The 22841-nt window shown below is 35.0% G+C and overlaps 1 protein-coding gene and 1 long non-coding RNA gene across 2 annotated transcripts; one reads left to right on the top strand and one right to left on the bottom strand.

The window, feature by feature from the left end:
• Positions 1 to 6997: 6997 nt before the first annotated feature.
• LOC137396861 (uncharacterized) lies at positions 6998 to 15325 on the bottom strand. The gene is made up of 3 exons (XR_010978638.1): positions 15182 to 15325; positions 10624 to 10846; positions 6998 to 7748 (listed from the first exon to the last, which is right to left on the bottom strand). It is a non-coding gene; the product is annotated as an uncharacterized lncRNA (long non-coding RNA).
• Positions 15326 to 19419: 4094 nt separating this feature from the next.
• On the top strand, positions 19420 to 21606 carry LOC137396778 (uncharacterized). Its single transcript, XM_068083087.1, has 2 exons — positions 19420 to 19538; positions 21159 to 21606. Exons 1-2 carry the CDS (start codon positions 19435 to 19437, stop codon positions 21337 to 21339), a joined length of 285 nt encoding a protein of 94 aa, XP_067939188.1. The 5' UTR covers positions 19420 to 19434; the 3' UTR covers positions 21340 to 21606.
• The last annotated feature ends 1235 nt before the right edge of the window (positions 21607 to 22841 follow it).

The raw sequence follows: 22841 nt of genomic DNA, 5'->3' as shown, positions 1-22841 counted from the left end.
TTTACTTCATAATCGTTATCAGCCATATATTATAACACTTCCATCGTTGCTTATTCATTCTATAGCCGTGTACCATATATCATGTACCGTATATCATGTACCGTATATCATGTACCATATATCTTGTACCATGTATCATGTACCGTATATCATGTACCATATATCTTGTACCATATATCATGTACCACATATCATGTACCGTATATCATGTACCATATATCTTGTACCATATATCATGTACCACATATCATGTACCGTATATAGTGTACCATATATCTTGTACGTATATCATGTACCACATATCATGTACTGTATATAGTGTACCATATATCTTGTACCGTATATCATGTACCATCTATCATGTACCGTATATCATGTACCATATATCATGTACCATATATCTTGTACTGTATATCATATACAATATATTATGTTCCATATATCATGTATCATACATCATGTACCATATATCATGTACCGTATATCATGTACCATCTATCATGTACCGTATATCATGTACCGTATATCACATACCATATATCATGTACCATATATCATGTACCATATATCATGTACCGTATATCATGTACCATGTTCATTGTGCACTGTATTTCTTGTACAATGCTGTAGCGTACTGTACTGTACTGTCATACATCAGCCCTGTAGGGTAAACCATATCATCTGGAGCAGTCTCAACTACATGGTCAGCTTCTGTATTTAACAAATGTGACCCCGGCAGTCAGAATGTACAATCGTGCGGTAATTGGATTGTTCACAATAGAGCGCAACGCGTGCTATATGCTATTATATGACCCACCGTCACTATTTTAGTAAACAGTAGTTTATAATGCATTCAACCCTGCTCTTTCACGTGGTCTTGTTTATTTTTGGGTCTGACCAATCATAAAGCCAGAATTGCCATTTAAATCTACCCATATCGGTGGTTGCTATGGAATTTGTCATAACCCAAGATCTTAAGTATAGACTCTAATTGCGGGTGGGCGCGTGTTTGTGGCCATTTTCTGTTTCAACGTCTCAGGCTAAAACAAAATAAACCGTCGCACAAATTACGGCTAGTTGATGCTAATAATTTAGATGTAATTCTAAGTATTTCTACTTAGAATCTAAGTCAGCTGCCTCAGATTATAGTGAAAGCGATGATGAAGATTGTGATAATAGGAAAACCTCAGAAATACAGCTGCTTACGCAATATGTGGCTGCTAACGATAAGGAGAGTAACAGCGATCATCCTAATTAATTAAATTGCAGAGAATAACGATCAGCCTATCACTGCTGATAACTTTCTCATTATAGCTGTTGACATCAAACTAATAATTGGATGCAAATGTAAGGAATTCTGCACTAGTTTTACGTCATCTAAACAAATAAGCCTCGTTAGAACTGTGTATCAAGGATTACCGAAGGACACATTTGATATGGTTGTGTTGGGACCAACTGCCACTAATATAACAAGCAAACCCGTTGAATGGGCTACTATAAATCTCTGCAGTGTACTCTGAGTTACAATGTGTGAGTGTTAAACTACATAAAAATAGCTCTAGATTGAATGGTCACTTGAAGAGTTGGGTTGATATTTCCGCATCTTGATGCCCTCTGTGGTCACCTTTCGTTGACCTTACTATGACCTTCTGTATAGATGGACAATTTTGAATACACTTCTAACATTTTGATAAGTCATTGGATTGTCATTATATGCAGTCATAGCAATATAGCTTGATGAGAAGTGCCCAGTTTGAAACATACCCTTTTAATGTAAATCTCCAGGAAAATGAGCTTTTAGCCACATATATTGCTGACCTTACCCTGACCTTTGGAGGGTCAACCGTCAATCAAATTTAAATAAAAATGTGACCATCATCTTTTTCAGGGTTTTAATATGTAGAATGCCAGGTTTCATCAATATAGGTTGAGATTAAGTGGTTTGTTGCTATGGCATTTTGATTTGTAAACAAATACCATGATTTACGATTCATGAATCGGCAACCTTATCCTGCCTAAACTCAAAACAACAGTTTTAGTTCATCGTGAGACCTTCTCTACTAAATTTTGCATAACCTGGGCATATATAATCCGATTTAAAAAATTTAAATTGCATTAAAATCCTCAGATATTGCTGATTTTGAATCTGTAAATAACTCAAAAATGTTGTTTTAGCACGATTGTACATTCTGACTGCCTGGGTCACAAATATATAATGCACATCATATTATAAAATGCATTTTAAAACATACATTAAAAACAAAGGCTATACAGTGAGCTTGGTCGACTTTATTGAACAAAATATTCACTCATTCTCCAACATTCTATTCATCATTGACTGAGTCAGATTCACCAGCCGGCTGAGGTTCCACAATGGTGCCAGCTTTTTCGAAAGCTCTGATAATAGAGGCAGACTCTACCTTAAACCATAGCGTCCAAAATCCACCCGCATACCAACTATAACTGAGCCTCATATGCATGTCACTTTACTTACATCATTTTAAGCAGTTTCTTAAACAAGTAATTAGTAATTAGCGGCAAACCTCCATAGCATACTTAGCAGGAGTTTTAGTTGTTTTAGCGGAGAAGTGGCCCGCGGAGCGGTCACAGTAGTGCTCTTACCATAGGCTCACAACAGATTTTAGAACTCAGTCTACATACAGGGCGCACTGTATTAAAAGGCACTTTTGAGAAAATATTAGGCTTTTAAATGCGCCTCATGGAACGGAAAATACGGCAATTTGCTCTCAGAAGGTCGAGTTGTCTGGGATATATAAGTTTCTACTACTGACATCCCCAATAAGATTTCCTTTAATCCATTGAGATAAAACTGCTGAAAAGAGCTGAAATCAGCAATGATTTGTCGCTTTGCTAAACTACTCTCTTTTCTCATATCTGAAACAAGTTGTTTTTTAGCATTATGCCTGCGTTATGACAAGAATTTATAAGTGTTCGATAAAAAATCACTTCTAAAGGGTAGCCCCGTGACCTTTGAACTTACCTGTTCAACACCAGAACCCTCTCTTTGGGGAAGCAGCCAAAGCAAGTGAACCCAGTTAGCTTTAAACTGAATAAATCAAGTTAGCTTGCACAATTTAATGTTTGTGAATAGGTTGTCTCCTTGTTTCTTTACCGCCAGTTTATTTGATGAAAATGAAATATCGTGAACATTGAACAGTAATACAAAAGATTAACGTCACTATTTTAATGAGCGAAATTGTTCCACGAGTTTTATAAGTTAATAATTTACAGATAGTGAACAAAACTTTCAAAAACTGTGTCTTAGTTATTAAAATAATCAGTACTTGTGGCATACTGAAGCAAAAGATTGATAACACGTTGAGAAGTGATGCAAGAGGCCAGTGATCTATCATTTGTGCTGTTGTTTCATGTAGCTATTAGGTGAGAGGAGTGTTTTACGTAGTTAGACTTGTGAGAGAGATTGTTATGTCACGGGCAGCGTGCCAGCTATCATTCCTCAGTTATTGCCATATCGTGAGGCTGTGCCGTCATGAGACAGTATTTAGTGGTTGGCCAGAGCAATTAAAATGCTGGTTTTTGTCAAAAATGACATTTTGATTTATAGATTTTTCTAAGTTTTTGCATCTAATGATACAAATGAGTAACGCTAAAAAACTTTCACATATAACGTTATAATATAATAACATATGAGCTGAGTATTTGTATTGGACAACTCTGCCAGTCCAGTTTCTTTTACAAATAATAACTATTTTTAATATCCATTGATAAAACTTACAACTCTAGTCGTTTTTTATATAATGCAGAGCAAAGCTTCTGATGAGCAGCATAGTAGCTGGAACTGAAGCTAAGGGAGGGTGTAGTTAGTTGTGACATATATCATAGATGCATCATCTGTTATGGCTTTGTATAACCTTTGTATAACCTTTGCATAATCTTGTCCCATCAAATGATTATCACTGCATAGAATGAATGCTCAGGCAAATATCCTGGTAGTCTCATGTGCTGTGAGAGTTCATCAGGTGTGTCAATTAAGCACAGAGAATAACTATGCACACAATTATTGCAATCTGTTAGAAGGTGGCTGATGGGTGCGCATGTGTTATAGTGTCAGTTTATGCAGCTGTAGGTCGTGAGTTTGAATTCCGTACGATTCAATATTTTGTCCCGACCTATAACCGTGGCTTTGGACAGACCCGCGGACACAGGTCTTATTATAGTAAAGACAGTTCTAGCAAAACATTTGTAAGACGACGACTTTAAGCACATTGTTTGAATAGGATCTTGGACCAATCCAGATACCCCAAGTAATAGCTGCTTGCTTAAGGTAGCCTGTGCACCAAGCTACCTTGTCACAAGGCCTTGTTTGACTACTGCGTTGCCTACACTTGACACAAATGTTGTTGTTGCTCGGTCTCGTTTGACTATTGTGTTGCACACTTGTGACATATATGCTGTTGTTACTAGGCCTTATTTGACAACTGTGTTGCCACACTTGACATATATGCTGTTATTACTAGGTCTTGTTTGACTACCGTGTTACTCACACTTGACATATATGCTATTGTTACTAGGCCTTGTTTGACTACTGTGTTACCCACACTTGACATATATGCTATTGTTACTAGGTCTTGTTTGACTACTGTGTTGCCTATACTTGACATATATGCTGTTATTACTAGGTCTTGTTTGACTACTGTGTTGCCTACACTTGACATATATGCTATTGTTACTAGGCCTTGTTTGACTACTGTGTTGCCTACACTTGAAATATATGTATATGCTTTGATCTGCGTAGATATAACAGCTGAAACCTAAGCATTTGAATTGGTGATATAAAAAGTTGACTTCTGAGAGCTGGCAACTTGCCAATAACATAAAAATGTTTCAATTTAGTCTGGGTGTGTAAAAATAAAACATCACTTCTCCTTATTGCCTTTAGTAGAGGAGTTGGTATTTCAACTTTTGGCCATCTCACTCACCAAATACTTTAATCAAACATATTCAATCATTTTATTACCAAAATGGATCAGACTACAGCAGTATATTTCTCTATTGTGTTCACCCAATGAGCAGTAGATTTTAATTTCTTATACAACCTCTAGCTAAGCGGTTAGGCTTTCTCCTGATTTTGGCGCAAGTTTTTAAACTCAGGTGGCCTCTGCGGAAATCAATTCCTAGCCTCCTATTTGCAGGTTAGGGATTTATTCCAACCATGGCTGCCTTCTTTAATAAAATGCAATTGATTAAAACCAATTAATGTGGTCTGATATCAGACCGTATGTGACATCTAATTTCATGCTATTGTAACAGCAGATTGTAGCAGCTAGTAGGCAAAGTTAGTTAGTTGTTTTACCATGATAGTTGTTTATCATGTAGTAATGATTTTAGATCACAATATCACATAACCTCCATGAACTTGATAATAATAGGATACCTCGGCTTGATTTGTCATTCTCATAAATGAAACATTCGACAGGAACTCTTCTAGGCTTCCAATAGACTCAGTTCCAAACAAGTGCTGAACGGTAGCAACCACCCTTATGTTTATGCAATTTGACACAAAACTACGTATTGCCAAGAATTTAAACCGTTTTATTGTACTATTTTTCTATAGTATATTACTATGGTAATAGGATGAATGTTCATCACTAGCAATTTACCCTAATATATTTCACTTTGTCACTGCGCGTGTCTGAGTAAGCTTTATGTGTGTTTGTCAATCGATCAATTTGTCAATCGTTGGTCAATTTCCTCCAAACTTTACACACATTTGCTCCGTGTCCTCCGCCGGGTCGCTAAAAATTTTCAGTTTCAAAACTTTATCTAGTTCCTAAGAACACCCACCTGTTGACTATTTAATTGAGAATGAAAGAAATCTCTGGCATCGCCGGGCACGCTGCTAGTAACGATCAAGTTCATCCATAATACATGATACCATTTTGTTTTGGGACGATCTATGGTTATGTCTAGAACAATGGATGTTCTCCTACTGCCAGATATGTTAACTTATTTTACTAACATTGTTGGATTCAAAATACTGAATGGTTCAACTCCTTCCTATATGATATGTTTCAATTCTTATGTACCAGATATCCACGACGTGATTAGTTTATTTTGTACCAAATGATGCACTCAACAATTGTATTTCTAATTCCTTTAATCTTTTGTTAAAAGAGATAAGGTATAAATACACCCTAACTTAATAGTTTCAAGTCTTTCTTGTATAACTTTTTGTTTTTGCATTTGTGGCACCACATGGCAATACCTTTTTATACTAGTTATCTATTTTTTGTGGCACAAAAAACTTTTTTTTCTGATGATGGATTATGGATAAATGATTGTGGACTTAATAACAATATTCGGTATATATATTCAGTATATGTATACTGTGTATATACTATACAGTGTATATACACTGTATATACACTGTATAGTATAGCACACAGTATATATTGTACACAATATATACTGTGTATATACCATACAATACAATATATATTGTATATAAAATATATATATACTTATATATATGTATAAATGTATACATGTACATATATTTTTTAAATATATGTATATGTACAATATAAATATATTTATGTATGTATATATAATTAATAATCATTATCTGTCATGCAAGGGGTAAACAGCAACTGTAGACGAGTAGCAATGTAGCATAAAAAGCGAAAGCTATCCTCAAACAAGTGTTATTTTTATTGCATCTTTTAGTCTAGTCGAGGAAATGATACAACTAATTATCATGACACAAAGCTGACACATTTTAAAAGGGTAAATTATATTTTTTTGCTTGAAAAACAAAATAAACTGTTTTTTGACATCCGCAGCTGCCATATTATTTAACATTTCGCTCTATTTTTTGCTAATTATGAATTAATGTTAAAATATAATGTCTGTCATTGTATTCTCTTTTATTGACGAACAAAGTGAAGTGAGTCACTGAATTGAGGTCATAATAAAACAAGAAGTTATCAATCAATGTCATTTAAAAGTTATGTTTTTATTACATGGCACGCACAAACCGACAGCTCAGTGTAAGATGAAACTGTAACAAACTGTAAAAATTTATTTAAATGTCCTTGACGACACTTTGTCAACAGATATACATTATCTCGCAAATACTTACATTGTACGTAACATAGCAGTTCATAACTGCAAAAAACCAATCAAACAGAAAACAATTCCTTTACGCAACAAAAAAATTTGTGTAACTTTAATTTCACCAAAAAAATACTGTTAATCAATGAAAGCTGGCATATGCTATAGTACATAAACAATTCAACAATAGTTTTTTGTCACTTACAGCACAATTAAGAATAGATAAGCAACAAAAAAATGTGAATCAAGGATAATACCACAAGAGCTACACGCTAACGTAATCCATCATAAGCACAAAAATTAGTCAAAAAATAGAGAAACAAGGTGAGAAAGTTGGTAGAATATAACGTAACTCCTGACTTAAAAGTAAAACTCATCAGTAATAAAATAATTTAATTTTGCAGAAATGATTTCAAATACTGAATTAAATACCTCCATAAATAAATAAATGAAAAGTTAAATATTACAGTATTAACGTAATTTGCATATATTTAATTTCGAGAGAGTTCTGCATCCAGAATTTTGCCCCAAGTCTCAGCATCCAAAGCAAACATCTTACATTTGATTATTTCGTCCGATGTGTAGCGACTGATGTCACCATCTATCCATCTTTTCACATACAGAGCTCTTGGATACTGCTCTATAAAGTGTTGCTGCAAGAATTTTTAAACCAAAATCAGTCTGAAGCAAAATGGGTCAGAAGTTATTTTCTCTGTCCGAGCACTGATAGAGAAGATAATTCCACAATGTCTATAGAATCGCATTGATATGATTTTGTTTAGTAGAAGCACAATGAATTGACTAGGAAGAGCAAGGTGAGTCAAAGTCATTAAAAATCATTCTATGATTATGAACTAATTGACGCTGGATTTGAATTAGTTGAAACAACTTGCTAGCATAAATCAATTGCTAATGCGAATACATTATTATGTTAGTCTGCGATGTTATAAACTTTTATAAGCTTTCATGATAAAAATATTTCTGTTCTTAAGTAACCATATTTATTATTTTTGATTTTTACAACAGCTGAGCCAACTTAATAGAAACAACTAATCAGAGGGGAACACAAGATGCTTCTATAGACAAACAGAGGAAGTGAAAAAGAGGAGTAATGATTTATGGTTCGAGGCCATGTTTCATTCTTGTTCGAATAAACTAGCTACTCAACTTAGGCACATTATTGTGGTTTTTACATTAAAAAATCTTTAACAAAATTTATGAAACTTGGCATGAACATCAAACTGGATTTGATCGCGGAACCGCTGGTTCACCAGGCAATAATCTTACCAATTCAGCTACGCGAGATGGAATGATTTCAGTAGGCGATATGAGTCGTTATGTCGGTTAAAATACGGATTGCGCTTTGCGTTACACAACTCACTAAAGCTTACTCTCACGGCTCTTATTAGTAAGTTTAGCAATATGGATAGTAGCTTACTCAAATTAGTCATTGGCAATAATCTAGCCTAATGGCAAGTGATAGGCAACTATACTATCTGACACTGTTTATAAGCTGTTTTTTAATACCTGTGCAATGCCGGGGATTCATCTAGTATGTATAAAAAAATGTTTCCATTTATGATGGTAGATGAACGACTATTATATGTATAAGTTTTTATTGTCATTAGCAACCATCAACAAAATAATTTTTTTTGTTACATGCCAAAACAAAAATGAGAAGACAGAAATAAGAAATTACTGAGTAAAGTGATAATTTCACTACTAGGTACCTGACCTACTGACTGCCTATTAGAAATAGTCTGATGTTTAGAACATTACTATATCAGAACAGCATTGACAGCTTAAAACATCGTGATGAATGTTTAAGGTTATAGGTTGACTTGCAAAAAAATTCACATTATAGTTATTTGATATGAGAAGATTCATCATGTCTTACTCTGTTGTGTTGTAGGTGCAAAATATGTGCAAAGGTGACTACAAGCTTTTAAAAGCTAAAAAGCGAACAGAAAATCGCAGCCCCACGAGACCACCGTAGTTTGGATTCTCTTTCCAAAACGGCTCAAATGTGATGTAGTTGTGAAAGATGGTTTCTGTTTAAACTTTCATGCAACCTTATTCGTCGAAATATTTTCACAAATATACTTCACGCATTCAATAAAACTATGTCTATTGATCTTACGCGTCTGTTTTATCGTCATTGTAATGCTGTCACTTTTAGCAGTGTTATCTTATAACTTTCCATAAAAATTCGTTTAATTTTTTATCTTTAGCTTGAAGGAGTACATATCATTGTCTGATAATCATGACGAGCCTGTTGGTCACCTGTGATAGTCGAAAAGTGCTGCAAAAATTATTTGCGAAGTATTGGGTCACATGATCAGATTACGACTTGCCAATTAGACCAGGCCGAAACAAAACTGTAAAGTAGCGAGCATCTATATTTGATACGGGGTCTTCGGTAAAACCCGAAGTGTTTGTCATAAACTAGTACTACGATAAGTTTTATATTGAGCTTTGTATTGGCCTTTCAATTAACATGAAAACATACGTGACAAGACGATAACCAAATTCGTGGTTACGTCATCGAAATAAAGAGATTCCAATCTACGGCGGCTTTTCGTTTTTGAGCTTTAAAGAGCTTGTAATCACATTTCCACATATTTGGCACTTACAACACAACAGAGTAAGACATGGTGAATCTTTTGATACCAAATAACTGTAATGTGAATTTTGTTGCAAGTCAACCTTTAAATGAAATTGCTATTTGAAGCAGGTCACATAAAGCAGCTTATTTGTCATTGGGTCATTGAATAATAAGCTTGCCAGTATGACAGCTGTGTCGCTGTTTCGATCTATACATAATTTTTAGGCTAAACGCTATTCATCATAAAGTGAAGCACATGGTGACTTTGTGATGACTCAAACCAACAAACTTGAAAAAATTGAGTTTGTCGCTTGGAAAGATGAAGGCTAATGAAGTCAATATGTATATTTTCTGTATGGTGTAACTTTTGTGAATTTGGAAAGAAACATTAATCAAAATATCATGGCGAGATAACTTCATAGTAAGAGGGTCCCGGGATCAAGCAATGAAGCTGTTTTAAGCAATTCAGAAAAAGAACAGTGGCCAACAGTTTATTCTCAGAGGGTAGAGTTGACTGAGATATTTAGGTTTCGACTGGCAGCAATACCATCAGCATCTCGTCAATAAGATTTCCTCTTATAAATTGTGATAAACTGCACCTAATCATCGATATGCCCTCACTGGTGTAAGGGGCTTATTTAAGCAAAACGTATAACATTCTAATAATGCAACTTAAATGAAATTACACATTGCTCAGAGCAAATACTTTTATCTAATTAAAAGTTTTAATTTATTTAAGAAAATTAAATAAAAGTTAAATCTAATAAGAAAAGTTGTCTTTCAAAACAAAGATATTGCTTAAAAGCCTAGCAAAACTTTATCAAGTGCCAAAAGGCACTTCAAATGTCTTGGGAGGAAATTTTTCGTCTAAAAATAAAATAATTCTTTTTATTTTAACATTGTATAATGTAGACGTAACACACCTTCCAGGCAATTCCGCTTACTGGTGTACTATGGATGGCATACTTGCTGCACAGACATTTCCAAAGTTTGGAGTTTCGCTCAATGTAATCATACCAGAAACTGGAGGTAGAGCTCAAGCTAGCAATGCTTCTCGGCTCTAGGTGTGCAAGTATTTCATCTAAGAGCTCACTGGGTAGACGATCAAAGAAGCAGACGCCAAAAGTCATAACTCGAAAGAGTACTCTGTAAGAAGTCATTTGAGAGCTCATGCAGACATCCTGAACTGTAAGATATCTTAACCTACATGTTAATATGAAACATAAGACTTTTCCTCTTGGCATCATGTGCTGCTTTTCTAAAATAATTCAACTATCAGAAGAACCAAGGTCTATCTAAAATTGAGATCACAATTAAAAGGCAAAGGGGAATTGTAAATCAAGCCGGCTATAAAAATAGACTGTCTCCAAGAGCAGCCCATATTACTATATGGGCTGTATATATGTATGTATACATGTATGTATATACATGTATGTATATATATGTATGTATGTATGTATGTATATACGTATGTGTGACTTTTTATTGATATTAGTAAACCAGCAACACAATGATGTTTTTCATTATATGCCAAAAACAAATGTGTTTTAAAAGTTGGTAATCTACTAGTATTGCAGAGGATTTGAGATAGTGAATTGAGGGTTGTATTAAGAGAAAGTTGATAAACTGAAACATATGATGGTGGATGTAGTATGTTGGTGTCACGGAATAGAAAACTTATTAGTTCAGAGCCAACAGAAGTCCTTTTTAGATAGTAGAAATGTTGCCAATATTTGGTGTCACGGAATAAAAAATGATGCCGATGCTTGTTATTTGTGTGGAAGAATAAATACATATATTCTGGGCTTAGTTTACTCAGAATTTTTAAACTTGTAACACAAATATAGAAATGAGCAACTTTGGAATAATGCAACATGTTCAAAGATTTTGTGATGTGATTGGTGGAAGTTTGGTGAGATGGAATACGTGATTGATTGTAAACAAGTTTTAGTATAGATTTCTGTAAGAGGAACATCCTTTTCTGATGTCTTACCAATTATTTGTGTAAAGGTTTTCAGTCAAAACTAAATATCTATGATTTTGCCCTGATTGTCAAGCTGCAGTGCAGTCAGGGGTGTGATTCACTCAGAATAATCTGTAATGAGCTTAGACAGGATAGCTGAAGTAATCTGGAATATATGAGCTTTGTTGTTGGACTGTAGAGGTTGCAAGCAGCTACATAACTGGGATGTAATTCCTACTATAATAAGAGCTGTGTCCATCCATCCATCCCGTGCTAAAAGCGTTAGGAAAAGAATGCATTGCATGGGAAACTTGGACATCCGACTGTGCAGCCAGGCACACTACTAGCTGCACCATTTGACCACCTTTCAGCATCAAGGAATAACTGTGCACATACTTACTACACCTGATGATCTGTCAAGGAGCATGGGAGAGCCAGCATACTGGTGTCAATAATTTGTGAGTATCGTAAAACTACCAGGTAGATGTTGTTGATGTGTGCCATTATGGCAATTAATTACACGATTAACATCAGAATTCAAGGAACCGATAGAGAATGTAACAGTTGATTATTTTACAACTCGGAGAACAGTACCAGAAGAATATGTTACATGCAGACCTATTACTGACACAAAAAATAGACATCAAATGAGAATAAAAACAGTATAGGGAAAACACAAACTATCAATTTTTTGTCTATTGTTTTTCCAATAGGCGTGGTGGGGCAACTCCCACTCATTCAGATTGTCAATTTGGATTTTTGATTGTACTAAAATTTCAACAGATGTATTACAACCAATGAAGTTGGTTATCGTGGATGATATGAATATAGAAGATATTGCAAGAACCCATTAAGACTGTCACAGCTCTATAAAAACTACTTGCTCTATAGAATAGTTTTAAAACTAGGGACTGGTAGAGGTTAGGTAGGCATTAGGTAGGTGTTAAGTATATTGTCACTTTTAGTAGAAAAAAGAGCTTCAATAATGCAAATAAAGGATAGACAAATTCAGTGATTTTGGTAGTGCTTAAAATACTTCTCTGGTGAAATATATTAAGTTATATTCAGCTCAATTTTGCGCTTATTGGTTTGTGCCTACACCGGGTCAACCGACCACTTGCCAGTGTTTGTGTTGCAGAGTCACAACTACCTGTTATTCATGACAAAAATTAAGAATGTCAAATTTCCTAACACTATTTATAGCTTAAGTTGTTTGCAGTTTCTGAAAAGTAATTAATAGTTAGTCTATTTAAAATTGTGGTACAAGTCTAACCTCAACACGCAGGTAGACCATAGCTAGGGGTAGTGAATTATGGAAACAACTCAATATTTCAATTTTGCTCTGCAGGGGCTTACATTAACTCTTGGACTACCAGCGAGAAAAATGTAGGAGCTACATGGTGGCTTAAATAGCAGTTTGAAGAAGACCAAAATAAATCAGTTTTAACATAACCCAGGTGATAAAACTCCCAAATATGTTTGTCACTGCTCCGTTACTGAAGGCATTGAGAAGATACACTCACTACTATGAGTCATCCTATCTGACAATAAAAAAGATTTTTCTTCTAGTTGGTTGCAGGTTCGAGAATGCTCTAGAATGTTCTAGAATGTTTGCATAAATTTTGAGAATAAAACTCAGATGATGCCACTGGAAGGCTTTCTGTTCGCTGAATCCCATTTAGTATTTTCTTCGTATGTAAACCTTTTAGCATAACATAGCAAAGACCAAAATTGTTATGGAAGATATTTTCATGATAGATTATTTGTGACCTCAAAAACTTGAGAACAGAACTGTGTGACCTTTTTTGACTCTTAAAAAATTCAATAGATTAAAACTTGAAAAAAAAATTCTTTCTTACCAATAAAAAAGATGATTGCTTTCGTACATATGCCTTGCAATTAACAAATGTCTCATACTAAACTTTTATAAGCCAAAGAGCAAAACAACTACCACTTCAAAAAGCCTCAAAAAACTAAACGCAAAGCTCATCGGCGATTTGGTGTTTAAAGTGATCTCTGCATTCTGTGACTTTTCAAAATGCCTCCAAATAAGTGATTGACACTCAGAAAATGGAAAAGCCTTTGCCATTAGCTGGCATTTCATTGTCAATCCAGTAAAACTTTCAGATGAGACTTTTAGCCTCCAATCATCAAATGATTAGAACTACAATGGCGATAGCATGCTCAAGTGTTCACAAGCAAGGCGCTTTACGATGGGCACCAAGTAAAAAATTTTCACATAAGTCCTTAAAAAATCAACTGAATCAAATTTTTTCCTCAGACCCGGTTGCAATACACAAGTCAACTAATGATAAATACTACGAGTTACACACGTTTGCTGGCTCATTTGCACAAAGTATGAAACAAGTTAATCTGTAATCTGACCAAGCATACTGGGTCAGATTACAGAACAGATTAGGACAGAACATAGCATTACAATGAGTACTGCAGAGACTTCAATATGCTCAATTTTGATCGCTATCAAATTGTCTTTTGTTTCTTATTACAAAGATGCTAGATAGGGAAATCAGTTAAGGAGTATCAATAAGAGCACGTCTGTCCCCTGTTAGATTACAACATTCCAGTACAACTTACAAGTATAACAGCCAACGAACAGTAAAGCACCTTCTGCATGCACTCCTATACTGCGTTTTCTTCATGATTCTCAAATATGAAAAGTTCTACTAGCAAAATAGCTCGCAAAGCAAAACAAGTTGCTATTCAAACTGGTTTTCTTTTGCATGACATTTGATAAACATCTCATCTTAAAAGCGAAATGGGATTTGTTAAACACTTGGCAGAATGATGGATGCAGCCAAAAAAGATAGGAGTTAGTTTACTTTGATTTTGGTTGATTGTCAAACTTAGCAAAGCATTATTCTACAAGCTGCCTGTAAAAGTTAAGTTAGCTAAAACTATCGCTAGAAAACTGCGGAAGGAATAATTACATTTGTGAATAGTAGTTCGGCAGGCGCCACAAAGGAAGTTGATAAGCATGACCTATGCAAGGTTGCAAAATTTGTCATCCATTCTGATGTAAAGCAGAGTGCTCTATCTGCTAGCTAGATCTGCACTACAAAGCTTATCTGCATTTGTAGCTAAAGGTGCAAGGTTGAACCATAACATTTATATGCTAATAAAACCTGTTTTCGAAGAACACGCCTCTCTTTTAAAGCAAAATTTATATCAGTGCCTTCTCTTAAAAATTGGCAACAATTGAACACAGTGATGTAATGAGAACTTTCTTAAAGAAAACCAGGAAGTCAGATAATAATCCCGATAGTTCAAATTGTTTCAAGGGAATCTTTCTAAAGGTAATAGTAAAACTTCAATTATGCGGCCAGTTCTGAAACTTACTACGTGAGCCAGACACAAAAAACATAGCAGCTGCTTACATGGTTTGCTTTTGTAGTTTTCAAACACAGTTCAAGACAGAACACATAACACAAATTGTATAATAACTTAAAAACTACACACCGAGTAATGCCACACGTAAGATGAAGATAAGCCAAAGTTACCTCGTCCAATGCTTTGTAAAACAAAACTGTATAACAGAGTTATTATACTAAACACAAGGAAGGTTAATTCAATGCTAGAATTGCATTAAACTATTTGTTTGATATTGTTTGGAAACTTGATGCGTCAATTGCAGCTGCGAGCCATAAGCCTTTAAAGATTTGGTGTTTCCGGTGTGACTCTCGCACCCTATTGTTTTGGCGTAAGCCAGCGATGTCTCGCCTTTTTGAGTTGTCAATTCTGGATGCTCTGATTTGGCGAATAATTTTTTGCAGCTAGTACTAAATGTCACAAAGCGTTTTTGCAAACACACATATTGCCGATAGCTTTCAACTGACGCAATCTATCCCAAACATAATATTTTCAATACGTGTACATGTATCTTCTTAGAGTTTGTCTGATTAAACAGTGTTTTTATCAATGAAAGTCATATTATGAGCCTAATACTGTGAACCTGTATTAAAAACAATAGCTTTTTTATTCTAAGTTTTTAAGTAATTTTCTCTTATCACCTTTTTCTTGTATGATTAGTGTTTCCCTTTTGCCATTGGTACTTTTTTTTATACATACTTGACTCGTGCATGTAATGTGTTTCTTTTAAAAGTAAGTATTATAATTACATGTAATGCTCTTTATTTTAAATTGGTTCTTTTTCTGGTATGGTCTTGAATGTGAGTATGTAAAAATTTTAGCTTTTCATGCATAAGCGATGAGGCTAGTACACAAATAATAAATTAAGGTTCTTTACATTTGAAATACTGCAACCCAAGGTATGATGTAGGTCTATGATATAATAAAGACAAAGTGATGGCGGCATTAGGACATTTTTCGTATACATGCATTGATAGGAGTTGTAAAAATTGTAATTTTATTTATAGTAGTGATGTAAATTGAATTATTGTTTGCAAATTTAACCTGAAGTGACCAACTAGACATTTAGGCATAAAGTAGGAGGTTAATCTGTGATTTTTCCAAGACATGCATTATGCCAGCTATTGATCTTCAGTGCCATAACGCAGCAGATTACATGAACCTAGGTTAAATAATCAATTTAGTTAAACCTCAATTCGATGGAGAATTGAGGTGCAACCTTGATGATACAGGAAGCAGTCTGTACATTGGTGGAGGTTGCCTAGAGTTAAGGAGTTAGTTTATGGCAGACCATGTGAACTTTATATTTGCTTTTGGTTTTTTATTTGACACATGTTTTAATTTTCATTTTTCATTATCTTTTCTAAGTTCTCCACTTTCACTCCTCAGGCCTTTTTTGTTCATATCATGTCAGCAAGACAATGAAGATGTTGCTACCAGCCTTCACCACTATGGCGATATACGCCCGCAGCAGAATGTTGTCACCAAACTCACGGCAGTCCCTGCTGCCCCCTTGCCCGTAAGCCAAATAATCAGCCTCGCTACTATATGATGAACTCTTTGCCAGACCACCACACGCAGATTTCCTGTCAGCAAAAGCACGGCAACTCAGTATATCAGCTCACTTGCTCTCCTCACTGAGGCTTCTCTTCTAAGCATCTGGTTTACACTCGTTTGTATAGTGAGACCTGTTAGATAGTCCCTCAACCTTTCTGTGAAAAATCAGTTTTTTAAAAGCCCTTGTTTTCCATAAAAGCCAGCTTCTTGAATTACTGGCTAATCACAGGAAAGCCTCGGATATTCACATAATATTCCACATCTTCCCCAGCTTCTTACAAAACTCACAAGAAAGATGCATTAGTCTCAAGTGATTAGCACTCATAGTCGTCCAGATACGCAGGATGCTGTCGCACACGATGCGACCGTCTCGGCGGCTCATGCTGCTCAGGCAGTCTGTTTGCCTCGACCACTGGCCTGTCTGCATCAAATCCGGGTTCGACTTCCTCAGCTGACATCTAAGGCCCGTCGCCTCTCTGGTTCTCTACTGCCTTGCCATTGGCCTCACCTAAAGACCCGACAGGCAATACCCGGTCAATAGTCATCTCCACAGACTGCGTATCGATGGCATTCGCTTCCAGGAAGTGGTTGCCGCCTAAATCCGATGGTCTAGGTCGAATGTCACTGACAAGTTCATGGCTGACCTAGCCAGTATCTCTGTCGTTGTCGTAGCGCTGTCGCCTGACATCTTTCACACGCCTTAGGCATGCCATCCACACGCACCGTGTGCTTAGAGATGACGCTGGTAACCTAACTTAGCGTCTACTGTTTTGTGCACTATGGATGTATGGTTTCACCCACACCTCATCACCCACACTAAAACAGCTCTCAACATCTTCCTCAGATGCCTTACTGTTGATATTAAAGGGCACTCGCCATCGGTATCAGGAACAGAACCCGGGATGCCTAGAATCAACCACAAGATTAATCACAGGAAAAAAAGACTTTAAGAGGTTTAGAGAGCTTTAGATGATTAACTTTATTTTTCCAAAACAATTTTAGTCATAGCAAGCAATGTAATAATGTGTGCCAACCTATACTAGTTGTATAGTCAAGCGCAGTCAAGTCCAAAGACTTATTGGAGAGATTGTTACAGTTCTTAAAAAGGGAACAATATAGTGAGATACATTGTTACAATACAGGGTCTCAGTCAACATCTGGACTTCACCATGATGTCTTTTAATGACTTCTTTTGTTGAGTAGTTGTACACTAGGGCTATATTGTTGAGTTATTTGCTAAACCCACAAAGATAGTAAATGGTAAACCACGGCAAAAATAATGTCACAACACTAAATTGTGTATTGTACGAAAAATTGGCTTTAAAAAGTTAATCAGAATATAACTAACTGTATGGTTTTTAAACACGAAAAAAGTTACATCGCTGCAAACAATGCTTCAGTCTTTAAAATCTGCTACATAATCTCATCTCATAGTTGATAACGATTTCCTTTAACTCGGCTCCCATATTTTATGCATTTTCACTTATGTAGTTTATGTTTAGTAGAATCATGCTACAGAAAAAATATGTGCTGTCTTCATCAACTAGCTGTTATCGCACTGACAGCTACCGTGTTTAAAAAATTATCATTTACTAACAGAATTCTGTATTTTAGCTGTGTTATTGTTATCGGGTTATATCACAACTGAACCAGTACAAATTTGGATGAGTTTGAAAACTATTTCCATTTTTGTCATAACATGACAAAGACTTGCAATATTAGTCAAGTAAAAGAGATTCTGTAACTGTAGTAGTGGTAAAAGCAGTTTTAACAATTATTGAACATCAACATTCTGCTCAGTTTTAATACATCAATGTATTAGAATATATTGATCTCTATGCAAATAGATTTCAGAGTTATATGGAACTCTGATGGTTCTAACACCTTTTTTATGTTCAAACCTGGTTATTTAACATTGAGGTTAAACAGGTTGTTGCTAACATTCTACCAATATAGTCCCACAATCCACAAGAAGCCTCACGTAATCGATAATGAGTTTGTTTTGATGAGTGATTGGTAAATTGTTCTCATGAATAGGGAAGAAACTATCAAAATTCAATTGTAGATTAAACCTATATATCAAAATTCAATTGTAGATTAAACCTATTTATCAAAATTCAATTGTAGATTAAACCTATTTATCAAAATTCGCATTTAAATAGTAATTTTTTAAACTCAGTATGGCCAATGATCTAGACTATAATTTCACTATTTCATGGCATTTTCAAAACTACTTCAAACTTGCAGTTGAGAGTACAACAATTATTAGTGCTTGTCTGTTTTTTACTGACTATTCGATTATGTAAAGACTTGCAGAGTTAACTATTAAAATGTCGTAGGAAAATTATCATTTGAAAGGATGAAGCAAACCACGTGTAACTGTCCTCATAGTGCCTGCAACCAATGTGTCCTTTTTGAGTCTTGCAAAAAGATACTTTAAAAATTTGGTTTCCAGACTTTGATTAAACTGTTGAAATAAGATGTCTTTATTGCAGCCAGTCACATTTGCAGAACAGTGCAAGTGTAGTAATATGTTATAATATTTCTTTCAAAATTAGGTTCAACGAAATGGCTTATCATTTTCTGTTCCTATTATATTTTGTCTTCTCATGTTAGAAGGCATTACTTTAATTCAGCCCTCATTCTTGTTTCAAAAGATATTCATTGTGATGAAAATTCACGTGTTTGCGTTAAGTCTGGGTGAGGCCATCGTGTGATAATGATATCTTAAAATTTGTCTATGGAAGACTTCATTCCTCAAAAACCCTTTTTCCATGGCTATAAAGTGGAAGGTGAGACAAACTGATTTAATTGCAGCTGTTCCACAATGAATGCTACTCTCTATACTCAGCGAAGGCTACAACCTAAGCCCCCCGATAAGGGCAGCTTTCCTCTAGACCATCAGGGCGTGTGCAAGGAGGCTATGATGAAGTCAGTGGTATTGAACTGTTCTGATTTTTAGTTGTCTTCTCAATTATCTTAGAAAGACGATTCCCATTCTTGTTTAGTTTTTCAAACCATCTGAGATATGAAATAGTGTGATAATTTGAGTTTAATAATGGCAGACATTGTGATTTTTAAACAACTTGTGTTCTGATTAAAACTGCTTGGAAACTCATGTAAATAAGTTTCAAAAAATAATGAATACATTTTTCCTTTTTTAAATTTGAGTTAGACCAAAGACTAGTCACCTGCCTTTTAAAATGGTTGAAACGAGAGCGAGTTATTTTTGGTTGAGACATTATTTTTATGAAGGCTAGACATAATACAATTATTATATCTTTGAATAACAGTTTCTCCGAGAATCTTGTTTAGTCCCGATTAACGCAGAACAAACAAGCACAATCTTGATTGGAAACCAATAGAACTTGATTTTAGGCATGAATCTGTCATACAATTGATATCAATGAGAATGTTTGAGTTTATCAAACTTGCCCGTCTTGCTCTACCATTATATACATATATATATACACTAGCTGTGCTAACCGGCGTTGCCCGAGTAATAAAAAAAGTCTGGACAGAAAATTGATTTATATTTAACATATAACAACATTTCCCATTCTTCCTTTCAAACTACATATTATGAGAGAAGTGTTTTGTGTAGTTGAAATAAATTAGGAGAAAAATAAAAACAATTGTAAAAATGTTAAAACTTTGTCAAACAACTGTAACTTTCAAGCTATTAGCCTGGCACATTGCCAATGGAAAATTCCAGTAAGCTGCTAGGCTTCTAATGACGGTACTCCATGACGTTGCGTCAGCATTGTTGTCCAGCTACAGTTATTCTAATAATTGCTATAGCTGGAATGCAGACATACATACGGACATACTTTGAGAAATATATATATAAATATATAAAATCAATAAAAGAGACTATAACTTTAGATAAAACACTTTATTACTATTAGTTTCATGCTTGGTAAGAGCAATCATCTCTGATGATTATATAAGATAATAAGCTAGTAAGATTGCTCTTACCAAGCATGAAACTAATAGTAATAAAGTGTTTTATCTAAAGTTATAGTCTCTTTTATTGATTTTAACTCGCTCTGATTTTATTATTGAGCACTCTGCTCGGATTTTACGCTTTTACTTATATATATATATATATATATATATATATATATATATTATATACATAGATATAAAGACTGATCTGATTGATTGATCTGTTGTTTATGTATACCCAAGCACTGTTTGATGCTTGTTGTTATCTAATGTTTATTCTTGGTTGCATGGCGTTCATGCTTCTGCTGAGATTTTTCATGGCATCTTTTACCATCTCTTACAATCTATCAGGTCTTCTTATTAGCAGATTTCATTATAGTCTTATACCTGACTCTTAATTTATCTCAATACGTGTGATGTCTAGTTCTGGCTACCCGTCTCTCAACATCTACCTGTGTTTGACTGAACGTCATTGCTTCTCTGCTAGGATTTGTCGGGTGATGTGAGACTGCTCAAGGTATTCCAATATGTCCATAAACTAACCCCATACTCTCGACAAACCAATAAGTTTTATGAATTTCATATCTGACCAACTATCTGTAGATATATGAATTGTCTAAATGATAAAGACATGGAGAATGGACAGTGCCGTGATCTATCCAAAGACTACCTCCAGTGTCGGATGGACCACAATCTGATGACCAAGGAAGACTGGAGGTATTTGGGCTATGGCAAGGAGAAAAAAGCTGGAGAGACAAATGCTAACACTGCAGCGCAAACATAATAGGCTACTTTAACATATTCTTGAAATATTGATGTCTATGGAGTAGCCGAGCCCTTAGTGTGAGTGGCATGTGATCGAATCCATGGCAACTGTTATTTTACACTCAATTCCTTTCTGTTTTTTGAGGTCACAAAACCTCCAGACATGTTCTGGATACAGAACAGTTGTTATGTTTTGCTCCAAAGGAATTGAGCACTGTGCGAGAGTTGGGAACCAGGAGCACAACCTCTCAATGTTACTTATTATAATATGATCCCTCAACATGTACAGATAATATTATGATATAAACAAATTACTCCACTACTTTTCTCTATTCTTCAGTACAAAACCATGAAAATTATGAACATGGTGCTTCTAACTTTACTGCTTGACTCTCTCTGACTTACTGTTACGTTCCAGCTCTACACTTCTTTGCTTTTTACCCCTCACTGTCTATAATATGCTTCTTCATTTATTACACCTGCTCTCAATACGTTCACCTTTTAGCCTTGCTTCCTTCTTCAAGTTTATAGCCCTGCTCTCCGCTTTTGCACCTTTGTAATCCTGCTCTCCGCCTTTGCACTTTTGAACCCTGCTTTCCAATCTTGCGGTTTTGTAACCCTGCTTTTCACCCCTGCACTTTTGCAACCCTGCTCTTTTCTATCTCAAATCTTCGCATCACACTTTCTCCTTCAGCTAGCTCAATATTATATCAATGGCATTTTGCAGAGTATTTCGATCTTAGAACTGCATATGGAATATTATAGGTTTATTAGGAGTTGTCATTCCATTTGAATGTCGAGTTGAATATTAATTTTGACATAAATTGTCGAATCTATTATGAAAGTTGTCTACTATTAGAAAAATTAATCAGGAATATATCATGTCCAAAAAATCTTCGTACAGTTGTATATTAATTGTGATCGAAAAATTTTGATATCAAATACGTATAAAAGTCGTCTCAATTTTGAACAGAAATTATTGCTATTGGCATTTTTGATTGCCCTATTTTAGCATTCGGGTTATTTTGTCCAAAGCATCTTAATCGACTCTACCGCAAAGCTATTAGATTACCAACTTTTAAAACACTTGTTCAGTTCACTCAATAATTCATGATTTCTGTCATCTCATTTCGTTTTGGCATACCAAATAACATCCTTTTATTCATAATTGCTGAAGCAAATAAAAAGTTATACATGCATGACACTGTGATAGTTATATGTACACGTGTATGCTATATGTACTTGTGTAAGTTATGTGTACATGTGTAAGTTATATGTACGCATGTAATTTATATGTACATATGTAAGTTACATGTACATGTGTAAGTTATATGTACGCATGTAAGTTATATGTACATATGTAAGTTATATGTACATATGTAAGTTATATGTACATATGTAAGTTATATGTACATGTCTAAGTTATATGTACATATGTAAGTTATATGTACATATGTAAGTTATATGTACATGTCTAAGTTATATGTACATATGTAAGTTATATGTACATATGTAAGTTAT

This window comes from Watersipora subatra, chromosome 5 (assembly GCF_963576615.1).
Source record: "Watersipora subatra chromosome 5, tzWatSuba1.1, whole genome shotgun sequence".
NCBI classification, from domain to species: Eukaryota; Metazoa; Bryozoa; class Gymnolaemata; order Cheilostomatida; family Watersiporidae; genus Watersipora; species Watersipora subatra.
This window is presented reverse-complemented; position numbering and strand designations above follow the sequence as displayed.

Excerpts from the sequence above, each read along its gene's own strand:
- LOC137396778 (XM_068083087.1), top strand. The coding sequence starts at position 19,435 with ATGAATGCTACTCTCTATACTCAGCGAAGGCTACAACCTAAGCCCCCC. Across the intron at positions 19,539-21,158 it reads TGCAAGGAGGCTATGATGAA|ATATATGAATTGTCTAAATG; the intron begins GTCAGTGGTATT and ends AACTATCTGTAG.